The following is an 18,311-nucleotide window of genomic DNA, read 5'->3' on the forward strand; positions in this document are numbered from 1 at the left end:
TTTACTTTAATGTATTCAGATGCTGCACTACAGCTAATTCACTGTTATGTAGTTAATGTGTTACTGATAATCTGTTAAGAGTTTATTAATCATCTACAAAGGACCACTTCAAATAAAGTGTTATCAACATTAGAATAAATACAAATATACAAATGAACAATATATTATGATTTAACTGTGTGTGACTGTGTCAGTTTTACCATTTCTAAAGCTCTCCAGGGGAGGAAGGAAGCCCAGCATTTACAGTTACCATCCAATACATTGTGTATTTAATCAATCCTTCATTAAATTAAATCAGGTGCTGCTGATGGAATTTAACAAATCAATGCAGTGGCGGAAGTGCAGCTGGAAGTCATCTAACTGCATTCTTCTAACCAATATATGAATTACTTTTTAAAATGAAAACATTCTTATTATGTTCTACTGTATTTATGCTCATTTGTGTTAATTGTAATGTGAAATTGTGTTTCTACTGGCACTCAATAGAACTTGTACTTAGCTTTGAACAATTTTCCTTTGCAGAGTACTATAACTTGTACACTTGATGTACTCAGATGCTCACTCTTTGCACATATTCACACTTTTATACATTTTGCTATATGTCTCATGTTGTTTTCTCCTGTGTATTTATCATGTTGTACTGATTGTTGGGCTTTGAGCTTATTTTTTGCACTATTGTATACTCACTGTTGTCATGTAGTGTACTATTTTACATTATTTTGTTATACTGCACTTTAAGGAGCTAGCCTATAAGGCTACCTACATCACAACATATGCATAAGCATTGAATTGCATAGGTATAACTCGATACTTAAGTATTTATGAGCAGTTCATACCAGTGGCCACAAGATAACAGAAGATAACATTGTTTTGACATAAATAGCCTTAAACTAAAGTGACAGATAGTTGTTTCATTTATAACATGGTTATGAAGCATCATTCCCACTCATAAGGCTGAGGCATGGTTAAGAACTCCATATATCAGTTCTGCAAGTTTCTACTTAAAGTATGATTCATATTAAGGTTGTGGCTGCGGAGAACTTACAGCTAACTAAACATTATCACTAAGTTCAAAAACTTCCACAGAACTGATAAATGAGGCTCTTAACTAGGCCTCTACTTGAGAATGATGTGTTATAAATGTAACAAATTTCTTTAGTTTAAGGCCCTTTTATGTCAATACAATGTAATTTACTTTTATGCACTTTTGTGGTTAATGTACTTATGAAGCTTTTCATAAATTCTCCAGTATTGCTTCATAAATGCATTATTCAATGCTTATGCTTGTGTTTTAAAGGCCCAATGTTGGTAGCCTTTAAACAAACTTTGTTACCATGTAGTCTAAGTCTTTGTCAGTCCAACTGTGTGGTCGAGTAAACGCTGATGTTTTACAGTTGTACACAGGCTGATATCTATCTAAACAGTGTTTGTTTTTTTGCGTGTATGTGTTGCAGTTAAATTCGCCGATGAACTCCGTCAGTAGCTCTGAAGACATCAAGCCTCCACTGGGCCTAAACGGCGTGATGAAGGTGCCAGCTCAGCCCTCAGGCACACCAATCTCCCTCACCAAACACATCTGTGCCATCTGCGGAGACCGCTCCTCTGGTACACACGCACTCACATCAGCCTGCATATTAACCACCAGTTGTGGCTAAACATTTGGACTCATTTACACATTTCATGTGTTCACCATAAAGCTGTTTTTTTGGACGTTCTCATTTCCACATGCCATTTTGATAGATGTGTCGTCTCCTCAGGTAAACACTATGGCGTGTACAGCTGTGAGGGCTGCAAGGGCTTCTTTAAGAGAACTGTGCGGAAAGACCTGACCTACACCTGCAGAGACAACAAAGACTGCGTCATCGACAAGCGCCAGCGCAATCGCTGCCAATACTGCCGCTATCAGAAGTGTCTGGCCATGGGCATGAAGAGAGAAGGTACAACAGATTACGTAGAGGACTGTCCCCCTCACAGCACTTAACACACATGTTCTGTTAACTTCAATGTTGAATCTGTCATGGGCCAGATACAGAAAACCCAGCGATAACCGTGCAACACAAAATGTGCAGCACCGGTAATTAAGCGCTGTGCATACAGTCACCTTGGTGGTGACCAGCCTCTCCTTACCACTGCTGTATTTTTATGTGTCATAAGTAAAAACTCATCATAATTGTTTGTTAATATCAATGAGCTATATACATATTAGTGACCAGTGCTTAGTGAAGGCCTGTTTGGGTGCCAAAATGGACATTCAAAACCAGAAATCTGCAGATTCTTAAGACCATGATGTTGCTTAGAATCTAAAAATACAGTCATAAAATTACAAGCGTGCCAGTCATGCATGCTAGCCGCCATAGTATTTAATGTGGAAACCTTTAGCCAATGATGCACAGTCGTAAAAAATGGGAAACAGAATCTAGAATTGTGAAAATAAGTTGAAAAATAAAAATAATCAGTAAATAATAAATGAAGAATTCATATAATCTTTTTAAATAGTTTGGAGACTTTAGTTAACAATTTAACACTTTTTTTTAACTCTAGAAAAAATGTGTTATATCATTTATTTCTCACTGAAATGGACATAATTGTTAAATTAGTTATTTAATCAAAAAATAGATGAAACAATTAAATAAGTAATCATTAGTTGCAGCCTATCAACTGTATCACAACAATAATATGTAACTTAAAAGTATGTTAATGATCCAGGTACAGCCTATAGTGCAGTGATTCCAGTGGAACTGTATATGTTAAAACAGGTGTTTCACAAAAAAATGTATTCACTAAATTTAATCCAAATGTTGTCAGAAAGCAAGACATGGTTTGCTGGCTGAAGTTTGGTTCTTTAGCTTTGCAGTGAAGCTATGAGGTGAATGTAGCTAATATAGTAGTAATGGAAGGTTCCTGACACTGAATGACATACTGTCATCTGGAAAAATGGACAAAAATACAGACAAAATTCAGGCTTCAAGTTGACTGTGAGTGCTGTTTTTAGCTGTATGTCCATTTTTATAGATAACAGTACGACATACAGTGTCAGAAAGCACAATATCAAGTCTATAAGAGATTATTTCATAACTCGACATGGTTTAAGGCAAACATGTAATGATTTATGCATTTTAGCTCCAGGGCTAAACTAAAGAAGCAAACTTATCTCGGCTGATGGATAAGATTTGGATTATGGTGGAAAACTGTATAAATTTGATTTTTAACCGGAATGTCACTTTAATACATGGTAATGATCAGACATATAGAGTCCTTGGACTTTCATAGGATCAGACTCTTAATTCAGGCTTTGGTAGAACTGTGGCCTTCTTACTTGCGAGCCTTCAGCAGGCTTGGTTTGTGTAATTGTGATGAGCGTCCATAGCGGTGCTGGAGGGAGAGGTTAGTGGCTTATACTGAGGCTTTGGACAGCAATGAGAAGTGATTGTAGATAAAAAGTAGTTTTATTTTGTTTCCTAGATCGTATTGTTAAAATGAAGAAGCCTTATTCTCTTCCCTTCCAGATCAGTACCTCAGGCATGAGAGAAAGATGAGAGCAGAGAGAGAGAGGGATGAAAGAGGAGTGAGAGAAGGAGCTTATCACTATAGAGGAGGAGGACATTAGCACTTTTAGCACACCAGTCACACTCGTCCCCAAGAGAAAGAGACGGAAGAACGCACTGCGTCGGTCCCTCAGAGAAGAGCGCAACACGCACTGGTGAAATATTGATCTGAGAGACTGTTTATAGCCTGAGTTTGGCTATAGATGAATTATGCGTTTATGGGATTCAGTAATTTCTCTTTGCTGTTTTTAAAATGGTTCAAAGAAGCTGCCATGCTGCTTTTAAGGATTCGGCTCATACCATTAAAGTAAATTCTGTATCATATCAATACACACATGAACACATACACATTAGGGCTGTTACTATTGATTCTATAACCAGAGTACTTTACCAATGATTTGGATGATTATCAAGTAAAAAAGGCCAAACTATAGATGGAGTTAACTGGGATGAGTTTCCCAAAAGCATCTTAATACAAAGATGACTGTTAAATGGTAGAGCAAGCATCAAAGTGAACACTCGCTGTGTGATCTCAACAGTAAGATGCTGTTGGGAAACTTGGTCCAGAGCAAAAACAAATCATGCTTAGCTTAGCCTTTCAAAGATTCTAAAATACTAGAAAAAGATGGTGCATATTATTAAACCAGGTTTTCTGCACTTTTTTAAATTGAAATGTAATTAATATGTAATATGTAATGTAATATAATGTAGTATGTAAACACAGTAAGTTTCAAAAAAGCTCACCACAGTCAATACAGTCCATGTGTGGAAAATAAGCTGCAAAAACAGCTCATTTTGAATATTTATTTTAATAATGTGACAAAAAACACTGCATTTACATATATCAGCCTATATATGAGACACAGTACAGGTCAACCAATGAGAACAGAGCTCATTTATATATATCAGTCAGTAACAAAAACAGCCTGTTTATTTCTAAGTAATAAAAATAGATCAAAAAATGGACATGTAAAAATAAATTTGGTGTTTTTGTTACACAAACTCACATAACAAGCATAAAAGACAAAAATAAAAGACAAGAAAAATAATAAAAACACTGTGTGCCAAAAAAGCAGTGTAAATGGCCCTGTTTCAATGTAAATGGCCCCGTTCACTTAAGTTTTAATATACATTATTATATAAACTGCCAGCTAATCATTGCAGATTAATCGAGCAGATTAATTTTAATCATATCATATTGTTATCCAAAACCCCCTTCTGTCCAGACATTAAATGGAACCCATCACCACTCTTTATATAGGAGCAGTGAGAGTGGAGTTCATGTCAAGGACGTGAGAGGCCCCCCCAGCTGCCTCTACTTTAGGGACTCTTAATGAACATGAATGACAGATCAGTTCAGTGATAAAGATAAAACACATATAGATTACACACGTATACATTACACACGTATACACATATGTAGATTACGCAGATAGCTGGAAGCTGAGCACCCCCTGTTCCAGAGCCACAAGGCCTTTAGAAATGAAGGTGCTTTAGGAGGTCTTGGCTTGGACATATGGTTCTAGGGAAGAGAACTTTAATTGATACAATTACCTTTACATTATATGAAAAGTCTTTAACCTTTAACCCTGTCAAGCCTGATGTCTCGTTGATATGTTCAGAGACTTTGGCTTTGTCTACTTGACTAATTTAGACTAATTTTAGCTAATTTAATCTCACTAATTTGATCTTTCTGTGTTTTCTATAATGAAATAAAAGAAGCTCCATGCTTGGATGCTCTGTCATGGTTTCCAAGCTCTTTTCAAATGATATTTGGTAAAACTTTTTTTGGTAAATATTGATCACCAGAGAAACAATTAATGGCTTTAAAATCAGCCTTGTTTGAAATCATATTATAATATTGACAGTTGACAGAACCAAAAGTCGCTCTTCTATATTTCTATATCTTTATCACTCCAAAGTGCCCTTTTTGGCACCTTCATTTTTAAGAATGCACATTAAGCTCCACCCAGTTCCATGTGTTTTTACAGAGTGCGAGTGAGGCACCACAAGCCAAAGCAGAGTGAAACAATAGAGGCCAGAAATACATATGCACAGTACGCACAGTAGACCTTTTCCCTCTCACGCTTTTTCTTCCTTGGCCCCAGCTTGGCCTTTCCCCCTGTTCTTATTTATATCATGTGGGGCTTGAGTTCTGTTGGAGGTTACGGTCATATACTGCGTTTGGGTCGCCCATAAGCCCCCCTGTAGCCCGGGGCAGGGGAAGAGAAGGGCCACGCCAGCCCGAAAAGGGCCAAGCGAAACTGCAGAAAAACAGGATTAAATGAATTTATGCGCTCCTCCTTCTACGGGGGGAAATAAAGCTAACTTGATTTCAGCCCCCCTCACCTCTCCCTGACTCCAGGAGAAGTATTCTACCCTTGGGCTGACCTCCAGAAGCAGACAGCAGTTTCTGTAAAGTGGGGCCCCCTCTCTCTCTCTCTCTCGCTCTCTCTCTCCCCCACTGTACCCTGAGGCCCCTTCAGCAAACCACAACTGTGATTCAGCTGTGAGGAAATAGCAGAGGATGAAAGAAAACAGAGAATGTGTGAAGTGAAGTCTGTGTGTGTGTGTGTGTATGTGTGAGTGTGTGTTTTTGTACATTTTCAGTATAAAATTGTCTATCACAGAAAAAAACTAGGACCAATAAAATGGTCCCAACATTGTAAAAAAGTTTTTAAAAACAAGATCTTTTTTTTTTTTGCTTATTGAGGTCAAGGTTAGAGTTGGGTTTAGGGATATACTTAGGAAAGTCATATTACATACAGATACTTAAATATATACTTATGAGTCATATTATTATTACATATAGATACCTAAAAGTCTGAGACCACATTTCCATTATCCAAAATCCACATGCATAAGGAAGGAGAAAGTTTAAAGACTATATGTGAAGAAATAAGACTTTCCAAGAGTTGAATATGGAAAAAATGGGATTCCTAACAACTGTGCAGGACCTGGTAGACCACCAACACTGTCATCATTAGATAAATGGGTCTGAAAGGATGTGTAGCTGTTACTGAGAAAAGGAAACAGGCAGTTTCCTTAGACAGTAGAATATTTGCAAATCAAACAAAGAATTTGCCTGTACATTATTGAATGTGTTGGGGTGTATGTGGATCGTGAGAAGTAGAAAATGCGACCAATTTCTAACACTTGGAGCTTTGGAGGTGTGGAAAAATATCCCTGCAGATTTCTTTGAAAAGCTGAAAGAAAGTTTCCCAAAAAGAAAGAAAGAAAGCTGCAATAAAGGTCGAAGTGCACTGAGACTGTTTTGAGTTAAAATTAAATAAATAGAGGGTGGTCTCTGACTTCTTCATGGTACTGCATATTATGATTGTATATGCTTACATATATACAGTACGTGTGAGACATATTATTATTAAAAATAGGTGCTTGCAAATATATCACACTTAAGGGGCTTATGTATGGCTCCATGTCCTGACATTGTATAGAAACCTGTGTGTGCCTCCATTTGTGTGAAGGGGGCCGTTTTGGGAGGAGGTCTTGAAGGTTTGTGGAGGAACAGGGAGAGACACACATGCACAAAGAGAGAGAGAGAGAGAGAGAGAGAGAGAGAGAGAGAGAAAGATAGATAGAGAGAAAGAGAGAGAGAGAGAGTTAGTTTCCATAACCACAGAGGCTTGAGGTGTGGTTAGCTCTGCCTTGGCCACAGTAAGACTGAGTGTCTGCTCAGCACTCTAACCACTTCCTGCTGCTCTGCTCGAGCCGATCAAACGCCTGATCCATTAAACTAAACATTGAATCAGCAGCCCTGTTGCAAACAAAACACTCCACTGTGCGCTCTCTTCTCCAAGCAGGCCTGGATTCACAGCGCTTCTGACGTCTCTGTGAATGACCGAAATAGAAGTTAAACCCACAGCACAGCTACCTGCAGTAATACAATAAATAAACTAAAAGCAAGTAGAAGGAAGAAGGATTAGAGCATCAGTACTAGGACTGCACAATATATTGTTTTTTATTAATTATTACACATATTGATCTTCACAGTATTGATAAAAGACCACAATATGCAAAGAAAAATAGCTAAATCACAGCTTTTTTATAATGTGATCAAAATACAGTCCAATCTTTAGGTATATCATATCAACTTACAATCAACAATATGTCCAAGCCCTGCTCAGTACTTCTGTACATATATATGTTAGCAGTGGCTCTGTAAGCAGCAGTAGTGACCGGACCCAGTTTTGTTACATGCAGCTGTCCAGGAGGAGCGCCAGCGAGCCAGAGACCGAAACGAGAACGAGGTGGAGTCCACCAGCAGCGCCAATGAGGACATGCCTGTGGAGAAGATCCTGGAGGCTGAACTTGCTGTCGAGCCCAAGACTGAAACCTACATTGAGACCAACCTGGGCATGCCCTCCAACTCAGTAAGTAACTCCCCCTTCTTAAACACGTAACACAATGAAAGCTTCCTGCTCCTGCATGGTCATCTCGCTTTCAGAGGGATGGATACAGGTTTTCTCATCTGCTTTATTTAACTATCGGGTGATATTTGAAACTCTGCAAAAAACATCTGTCTTAGCATCTATTGCTGAAACTTGTTTTGCGAGATCAGATCAGGCGATGAGTGTATGAGGGCAGACTGTGACTGAGAGAACACTGGGAAGTTGGGCTGGAGTGAGTGGCTTTTGCTTGGAGCTAGAAGGCTGGACCCCTCCCCTTTTGGATGGTGGTAAGACCGGCATAGGACAGACATAGGAGATGGGGCAGTGGTGGGGAATGCAGAAAACTTCATCACAGGAAACGGAAGGTAGAGATGGGAATTTATAAATCATTAGATTGGAAGGAGGACGGGTCTCAGGCATGGTACTCCCCCCAAACGTCAGTTATTCCATAACTCCATTAACTGCATCTGTCAGTATATTACACGGGTGTCCAGCAGTAGTTCTGTCCAGCACAGTTTGGTGATTTCCAGAAGTGGCGCAGATTGAGTATCTAGTACCAGTATCTAGTGCCAGTATCTAGTAACAGATCTGGCCAGAAATATCACAGAATTGGTTGTAATGTAAAAAAGATTTATGCTGGATTTAAATGTTGGCGATAGACTGATGAGGCAAAGCAGATGTTCCATTGTTTTCAGCTTCAGCAGTGGAATAAATCAGATGTTGATTTTTTGGGGACACATTGGATAAACCATCATTGTACAAAAAATGAAAACAGTGCATCCTCAAGCTTTTTCCTCCTTAAATAAGGAATCCACAGTGCTAAAGCTCTCCCCTGATAATAATCCATTTTTACTGGTTCCTTGTCACAATGGCAGTGTTTCCATGACTGTACAGCACTGTGGGTCAAGCACCAGTATGAGAAAGGTGATATTTTCAATGGCAATATGTGAATGCAGCATTAGGGGTTAAAATTAGATATACATTTTTTATTTTGCATCTTTTTGTTGCATATTTTTTAACAAGTGTTTTTCCCAATTTAGTTGTCGCCAATTCCTACTAGTTAAGTATCCCCAATCACACAGTGCCAACAAGCTGGGAAGGTGAAGTCTAGCATGTTTCTCCTTCGAGACACTAATGCAACATGAACACTAGCTGCTAATTCTGTTACATCAGTTAACAGACACGCTTGTTGGCCACAAACCCAGAGAGAGCAGGGCCAACTATGCTCTGTTTCCAGAAATGGCACAGACTGAGTATCTAGTATTGGTATCAGGCCGATACCAGCTGAAAATGTGGATGCAATATTGGAGGCTAAAAATTTGTTTAGATTCTGTAAAAAATCTAGCCAGGAAAAAATTGAACTCCCAGCCACAGACGGAATTGAACTCACAATCTCCTGACAACAGGGCCAATGCTTAGACCAGGCAACATGCATCTCTTTTACTGCCTTAAATGGTGCAGTAGTTAACGTTACCTTAAGCCTCATAAAAAATCGAGCGTTGAGAGACATTTTACAAGAAACTATTCCACTTTTTTGTGGAAAAGTTTCCTTTCAGAGATGCGAAAAAAGCAGCTATAGCTGAGCTAAAGATCAAAGTAAGTCTGCGTTTCAGTTTATATTATTTTTCTAGCCTATACTAGCACATTAGCACATACTGAGACGTATTAACAGCCAAGATGGTACAATGGAAATAAAATGTTGTGGCTCCAAAAGTGGTGTGATTTTTGTTGAAAGGACAAAATGGCTCTTCCTAACATTTGGGTTGCCGACCCCTGGTTGCATCCCTTGGAAGTCAAAGCATATTTTTTGAAAGAAAGCAATCAGATCTGTGCGAGTCTATATTCAAGGCTTCAGTATTAGTATTACAAAAGAAGAAAGTGATACCATGCCATCTTGCTAGTGATATCTGCTGAAACACGCCTGATTCAACACAGCACAGTTTATGGATTTAGTTGAGGTGTTTGAGCAGGGAAACCACCAAACTGCTCTCAACTCTAGCTGTACAATAATCAGACACCACTGCTTTCCTAGCTGTGTTCTGTCTTCCCCTGTTACTTTTTCTATGTATGGAATCTGACTTGGCCTGGCTTTCTTCAATTCATGTGACTCTGCAGAGATTTTCAAAATGTCACACTTCTGAGAAACTTGAAAAGTGAGGCTGTTATTACTGTTGTGAAAGCTACAATGTCAATGTACACCTGTCTCTGTGGCTCAATCTCTCTTTCTCACTGTCTCTGATGTTCCCTCAATTAGGTAGATCTACTGCGCTATATGTCTCCACTGCCTTTGTAGTGACTTGTTATGTGAGCTCCGCAGTGGCAGCATCACAGTTAACTGAAAGCAGGATCCACAAAACTCTTGTTAGCATTCCTCCTTTTTGACTTGGGTCTGTTTTCAGAGCTATGCGTCGAGACTGTGTGCTCCATTTATTCCGTTTTCAAAGAGAAGTGAAACAGCAGGTGATTGTGTGCATTCAGACTAACATGGCAGTCTGTGATAAAGATCATGACGCAAGCTGTAGCAGAGCTTTGCCTGTGTCTGCCTGCTCCACCTGTATCAGTACAGCAGAGACACTGTTTAGTCACTGTGATGAACAAGCACCTGTAATACTGGCTCTTACAGGAGCAGTGGCTGAATGGGAGATGAAAACCTGCATAGCAACTGTTGCCAGGTTGGACAAGCTTTACAGAACATTTCCAGTTTAAAATGCTACACAACAGAGCTGGACTTTGGTGTTGTAGTTTGCAAACGACAGCGACAAACATGCTATCATGCTAATGTTAGCTCAAATTACTATCCTAGCAATGTGAGCTTTCACAGACATACAGAGTCAATATATTTGGAAGTTAATAATGCACTATAAATGTAGGTATATATACATATATATATATATACATATATATATATATATATATATATATATATAAATTAGACTCTAAATACACACATTACTCACCAGAATTGCACCATTCCCAATGTACAGGTTAGTGATTGGAATTTGAGTTATGAAATAAAAGCTATGATATGATTTAGATATGATATGATACAGTGTTGTCTCGATACCTTTTTCGATATAACAAAAATAAGGAGTGGCTGAAAATGTACAATGCCTAAAACAAAAGCTGTGCTTTATAGTGTCCCTATCTAGGCCCCTCTCTGGACACAAGCTAATATGTTAGCCCCAAGTTAACACTAGTAATGATACACTGATGCAATATAATATACATCTATACAGTTCAGTACAGTACAGTATGTCAGTATGTTGAGTCATTACATGCTTAGTTGATTGTGATTTCTTCCAATGTGCTACAGACCTTATTCATCCTACAGTTGCTATTAAATAATATATGGGGCACAAAACAGACAAAATCAGACAGCTTCCAGTCTGTCTTGCGGTATGGAGGAGCATTTTTTTCCCTCTCTCACATCAAAATGAGTACATGTAGTACTTTTACGGTAGGAGAGTGTTTTCAGGAGATAGAGGAGTGGTGAGAGAGAGAGGGGGTGGGGGGCTGAGTGCTTCTTTTGGGACGGCTGTAGAGCGTAGAGAGAATGTCCTGGAAGTGAGGGTGACGGTTATGCGAGTAAATGGGGTTTATTTTGGGCGGATGAGGATGTGTGGGCTGGAAGGGGTGATGTTAGGGGAAGCAGAGAGAGCCTCTTGGGAGAAGCTGCCAGCCTGACACTAGAAAGCACTCTTTCTCTGTCTCTCTATCTCTCTCTGTCTCTGTCTCTCTCTCTCTCTCTCTCTTTCTCTCTCTCTCTCTCTCTCTCTCTCTCTTTCTCTCTCTCTATCTCTCTCTTTCTTTCTCTCTATCTCTCTCTCTCTCTCTCTCTCACTTTGTCTCTCTCTTTCTTTCTCTCTCTCTCTCTCTCTCTCTCTCTCTGTTGTGAACACTCTCTGCACTAGCAGTAGAGTCTATAATCAGTTCTATAGGATTGACTATTATTCATTGAATCTATGAATCTAACCATTATGTTTTTTTTACGATTATTTTATCGATTTTGACAATTATTTCAATAGTCGACTAATCAAACCACTATACCTTCTGTTTTTACAACTGATTATTTAATTGATTTCCACAATTATTTGATTAGTTGACTAATTAACCCTTGATGGCTTTCTATAATCGATTCTGAAAGACTATTATGTGATGATTAATCAACAAATCAAGCTGTTTTGCCTTCTGCAGTTTCCTCTCAGTTTGCCTGTCACAGCATCTCAATGCAAAGGTGATTTCTTCTTGTGTAACTAAAACTATAGAAGCCATTTCGCCCCCAACGCTTCCTGCTGTGTTCTGCAATCTGTCAGAAGTATAATTAGTATAATCTGTATAGTATGTTATCAGTATGCTTTCAGCTTAGTGTTCTTGTTTTCAGTTAAATGAGACTTTTTTCCATGATCATCTTTGTTGACCACTAACCGACGCAGCCTTACCACACAAACATTTTTAAGAATTTGGCTCAGACTGAAATATGAAAATGAAAACTAAACTATGAGATGTGTTGAAGAAATCAGCACTTGATGAGCTGGAATGAGTGTGTGTCCTCTTGGGAAGCAGGCAGAGGCATTGACTCCTTCTCACTCGCTCCATCTCTCCCGCTCTCTCTCTCCCCTCCCGCTGTCTCTGGCTCGTCCCCTCCGTCCCGGGTCTTTTCGGAGCCACTGCCCCGTGCACTAATTAATCACAGGGCCTCGGCCCAGAGTGCAGCCCCTGAATGAGCCGTCACGGCAGCCTAATGGCCGGGGTTTGGCCGAGCTGAATAACGTGTGTTTATCTCATGGTGACCTAGAACAGGAGTTAAACAGGCGTTAGTAACACGCCTCCAGACACACGAGAACCGGACTGAGAAAAACGCTCAGAGCCAGTCACGCTCCCTCTCTCTCTCGCTCTCTTTCGCTCTCTCTCTCTTTCTCTCTCTCTCTCCCCCCTTCTTTTTTCTCACTATCATTCTCTCTCTCTCCCTCTCACATTTGCTCGTACATCTTTCTCTCTTTCTTTCTCTTCCATCTCACTCCATCTATCTCCTTCTGTCCTCTAACTCCCACCTCTCTCCCCCTCTCTCTCTCTCTTGCTCTCTCTCTTTCTCTTCTCTCTTTTAGGCTTCCTTCTTTCTCTCCCTTGTTGTTCTTTCTTTCTTTCTTTCTTTCTTTCTTTCTTCCTTTCTTACTTTCTCTTCCCCCTCTCTCTTTTTCTTCTTTCTCTTACTCTTCCATCTCTCTCTTGTTCTCTCTCTTTCTGCTTTGTTTCTTTCATTCTTTCTCTTTCCCTTTTGCTCTCCCTCTCTCTCTCTCTCTCTCTCTCTCTCTCTCTCTCTTGCTGTCTTAGGCTTCCATCTCTCTCTTCCCTGTTCTTTCATTCTTTCTCTCTTTCCCTCTCGCTCTCACTCTCTCGCTCTCGCTCTCGTTCTCTCTTTCTTCTCTCTACTAGGCTTCCATCTGTCTCTCTCTCTCTCGTTGTCCGTCTCTTTCTGTTTTTTCTTTCTCTCTTTTTCTTTCTTTCTTTCTTTCTTTCTTTCTTTCTTTCTTTCTTTCTTTCTTTCCCTCTCACTCTCCCTCTCTCTCTCTCTCTCTCACTCTTACATTTTTCTTTCTCTCTCTGTCTCTGCAATCTTCACTGTCTGGTGTCTCTCATTCTGGTTCTGTTCCTCCTCTGTTCTCTGTAAATCATCTGTTCTCCTTTTCATTTCTTTATTTTCAGGATTTATAGTCTGTTTAGTCAGTTAATTGAAAGTTGTTTATGCAACATCTCATTGTTTTCAGTGCAATTTTTTGGCTGAGAGATGCTGTTTTGGGGGGTTTCCCACGAAAGCTCACACAGGCCCCTCTCGTCTCCATGCCGTCTCGGCCGCAGACACACACACCCTTTTTTCTTCCTTGTTGTCACGCAACTGTAATGCAGTTTAAGCAGAGTATGAAAAATTAAAACATCTTTCGTCTCCTCCAGTTATGAAAATTTCATAGAACAATATGCAAGCAAGGCGTTTCTGTGAGAGGGAGGGATGAGGATCGGCCGTGAATAATGCAGACGGAATGCTTTCGATTCGTCTGGAGCAAAAAGGAAAAAAAACAGCACTTGTTTTGCGATGGTCATGAAGAGACTATTCAAAGCGTCTCCTCGAATCCAAAATCGTGGCCATCACCGCTACCCTGGGGGGAGTCTCACAAACAAATCATGCGGCCAGCTGCATCGCAGCCCCTCTCACTCAAACACACTTAGAGAGGGAGAGCGGGGAAATCAGCATTGGCCATTTTCAGACATATCATCAGCCTTATTCTGCTTACAGCCATGGCTCACTGCTGGGTGATGTATTGTCTATACTGCCATGCTTGTGTTGGTATCACCCAACAATGTTGGCCTTTTCACAGTTTCGATAGATAATGATAACTTCATTAACCTCAGTGTGTGTAATTTGGAAAGAGCTGAAAACTAAATAAACAGCAAGCTTTCTTTCAATAATTCTGGGTTCTGTCTGGTTACAATACTGTCTAAGATTCCCTTTGGTGTAAAATGACCCATGTCCTTTTCTGTTTATGACATTTGTGTGGTTTTATGACCAAAAACAGTCACAATATATATTTAAATGACAGTGTCTAACCCCACAGCAGTGAACAGGCTGTTTTTGTTACTGTACCTTTAAGACTGAGATATGTAAATGATCTTTGTTCTGACTGGCTGTCCTGTACTATACCTCACTCAAAAAGCAGTCTGGGCTGAAACTTTCCTTATAACTTCAATGTTAATGGGTGGTGCAAACATGCATTAAGATAAGCTCATATATGCAAATAAACTGTTTTTTGTGACATCACAAAAACAACTAACTTGATTGGCTGAATTGGCTCAATTGGTATGGACTGGGGAGTGAAGCATATGTTTTGAAACGTGTTCACTTACTTCATCAAAATTCATTTTTCTGTAATACGTGCCCTTTAAGAGGCAGAACAGACCAATTGGAACAGGCTTTGCATAGAATTCCAGTATCATTCATTAATTTAAATTTAATACCATCTTATTCTGTTATACTGTGATACATTTTGAAAATACTGTGATCTATTTTGAAGATACTGTGATATCATTGTATAAGTTCACTACTCACAGATGAGATAATTACATTGAAGCTCTGTGGATAATATAGATTACCTACACATTCAAATACAGTTTTAACAATAAATGGTCTTAAACACTGGAGTTAATGTATAACTGCTAATTCACCCTTTAAGGTTGGCACAGGGACTGCTGGTCACCATAGCAACACGGTAGTCTAGCTAGTAGCGAACGAAAAGACAAAGAGAGATTTAAGACAATAATTTGGACAATTTGGATGGATTTATTTGCATTTATAAGCTCTCAGCTGGTTCCTGATTCGTTTAATCTGCAGCGAGAAACGTCAAACACTAAAAAGTGGCAAAGCTGAGGTCAACTCCTCGTTTACCAGCCTCTTGTTCGAAGTTTCCCGTTCCATCTTAAATGGTGCAGCAGTTACATTCTGGCGTCTCAGGCACCATTTAAGGAGGAACTGGAAAATTCCAACAAGAAGCTGTGAATGAGAAACTGACTTCAGCCTGGAATTTTGAGAGACATTTTACAAGAAACTGTTCTACTTTTGCGGAAAAGTTTCCTGCTGGAGATGCGAGAAAAGCATCTATAGCTGAGCTAAAGCTTAAGGCAGAGCAAAGTAAGTCTGAGTTTTTGTTTATATTTTTTAGTCTGCACTAGGACATCAGCACATACTGAGACAAAATGGACAAAATGTTGTGGCCCCCAAGGTGATTCGATTCCTGTTGAAAGGACAAAATGGCTCTTCTTAACATTCAGGTTGCCGACCCCTGACCTACACGATGGTAAAGAAAACAGTTCTATATAGAACCCTGAACACTCAAAGTACCCTTTGCATGATTAAAGGGTTCTTTGCATTGTGAAATTGTTAGTCAGATTGATGGAGAATGTGTGGTATATGGTTCTACATAGAATCTTTTTAAAAAAGGTTCTATATAGCACCAAAAAGGGTTCTGATATTGTTATGATACAAGCTTGTTTCAATAGAAGAACCCTTTTGGTGCTATATAGAACCATTTTTAAAAAAAGGTCCTATATAGAACCATTTAGAGCACTTCTTCTTCAAGAACTATTTTATGACTCAAAGGATCCTTTAATCATGCGAAGGAGTCTTTGAGTGTTCAAGGTTCTATATGGAACCATTTTCTTTACTAAAGAACAATGTTTTTTAAGAGTGTATCATATATCTGGTCCTCTGGAATCTCCACCTTTAGCATGGCAGTGTTGAGGCACGTTGTGTGTGATAAAGGGCAGACCTTTGGCCTGCTGGGGCCCAGACCAGTGGGAAGCCCTGAGTGCCGTCCCACCGCCTGTCACTTGCCTCTCTCTGTCGCTACACCCATCCGGGCTGGGAGAGAAATGAGGTCAGGGTAAACACGGCTAAGAGAGCCATGCATCATTCATGAGTATTGCTGTGTTTAACTAGAACTCTGGGAGTTGTATTCTTTTGAGAGGAATCGGTGGAGGCGCTCTGCTGCCGCTCTGTTTTTTATTTGTATCGCTGCATTGTGCATGAATTATCTGTTTGTTTATACATTTGAGAGGAAACACAGCAGAAAGCTGTAGTGCTGAGCAGAGTCATCTGCATGTCCCTAATCTCATACAGAAATATTCATAAGTTATGCTGCCTGTCAGAAGTTTGAGGTCACCTTGCCTTCTTTGAATTGAATTGTCACTGGTACGTTTCAATTAAGTAAGAAAAAAATACCTGCAAAAATAAATATTTGGTAATATTCTGAATCTATTCATGTTCATGTGTGAAGTGCTTTTTTAAACTGTTAATAGATCATGTTGAAGGTCTTTTGGACTTGAAGTTGGTTTAAACACCTGAAAGCTTTGAGTAGTGATGAATGCTTAGGGCTTATTGCAAACCAAAAAAACACAGGAAGTTTGCATGCATATAGTACTGTGCAAACTCTTAGGTACCTCACAAAATGGTATAATGATATTGTCACTGAATGCGTTTACATGCACTTAATAATCTGATTTCTGCAGTTATCTGATTATTTAAATGGTCATGTAAACAGCATACTCTGAATTCTTAGATCAGTGTAAGGTCTAGAAATCCGATTAAGAAATCTGATAAAGAGAGCTGGATTTTAGCTCAGTAATCAGATTTCTCAGTGCATATAAACTCTTACTCTGATTTCTTTCGGATTTCTCGGTCTGTGCATGTGTAAAAACAGACGATGGTACTGGAAATAAGCAAGCAGAGTTACCGCAAGATGCTGAAACCAACTTTATACTTGACAAAATGAAGGATTTAAATTTTTTTCTTCTTCTAGATGATGTGTGTTCATAATTTCAGGTAAAGTGGTGCAATGTTTTTAAAAAAAAAGCTTTGGCATGAAGTTTGAGTTTACGTTACGTTTACATCACGTCTTCCTCTGTGAGTTTATTGACCGGTTACAAAGCAGAAATCTGATTACTGTCTGACTCATGTAGACCCGGAGTTTCCCCATTGTCTGATTACTCAAGTGCATGTAAACGCATTGATGGGATTACTGACAGAATCTGATTTTCTGCAGTTATCAGATTTTTAAGTGCATTTAAACACACTCATTGTTTAAAATTGTATTTAATGTATTGTTTAAGCACAGCAGCTGCTCTTTACATTGTGTCAAAATTCCATGATGTGTGGGCCAATAGAAATGCTCCAAAAAAAGAAAAACATCTCATTACATTGACTTACATCAAAAGCTAAGGAAGTTTTCGTCTTCTCCTGTAAAATTACCATTTTGAGTTTTTTTTTGGACAGTGATGATATGTATAGCCATTTATCTGCGTGGCGAGCATATATTTCTTTGAAAAATTAAAAATAAAATGTGCCAATAAACAATACATTGTGATTGTGTATTGTTAGATGTGTGTTCATTCAACCATTTTCAAAGCTCTCCTCAAATCCTCAATGAAGTCTTGTATATACAGTTATCATCTAATACCTAGTAGATCTAATCAGGCAGTTATTCTTTTACTTGAAGTCTTGTTTTACTTTATTTTTGTTTATACGTATTTACTCTAATGTCAAAGTTTGTACTGGCACAAACACACTTACTCCTAAGATAAATAGTTTAACCAATTATCTTTGCTGCCTGAGACTTTTGCGCAGTACTTTGTATACTTTTAATACGCATAAAATGCCACGCAGGAGTTGGTGAATACATGGCTTTGTCTGGCAGTTTGCTATCTCCCTCTCTTGCCTTTGATCTGCTGCAGCTGTGAGCTGATGAGCTGAAGTTTTAAACAGGGTATTGAGTGAATGCTTGAAGACGATGGCTCAGTGGAGGGGAATAGTATT

General features: G+C 39.1%; 1 protein-coding gene across 2 annotated transcripts in view; it reads left to right on the forward strand.

Moving 5' to 3' along the window:
• rxraa (retinoid X receptor, alpha a) overlaps window positions 1-18,311 on the forward strand; it is a 258,853-nt gene that overhangs the window by 221,066 nt on the left and 19,476 nt on the right. The window contains exons 5-7 of one of the 2 annotated variants that reach the window (XM_036588001.1): window positions 1,455-1,605; window positions 1,758-1,937; window positions 7,767-7,936. In XM_036588001.1, coding sequence (XP_036443894.1) covers window positions 1,455-1,605; window positions 1,758-1,937; window positions 7,767-7,936 — 501 coding nt within the window. Of the gene's footprint in view, window positions 1-1,454; window positions 1,606-1,757; window positions 1,938-7,751; window positions 7,937-18,311 lie in introns of both variants that reach the window. The other variant, XM_036588002.1, reaches the window with a different exon arrangement.

This window comes from Colossoma macropomum, unplaced genomic scaffold (assembly GCF_904425465.1).
Source record: "Colossoma macropomum unplaced genomic scaffold, Colossoma_macropomum, whole genome shotgun sequence".
In the NCBI taxonomy this organism is placed as follows: Eukaryota; Metazoa; Chordata; class Actinopteri; order Characiformes; family Serrasalmidae; genus Colossoma; species Colossoma macropomum.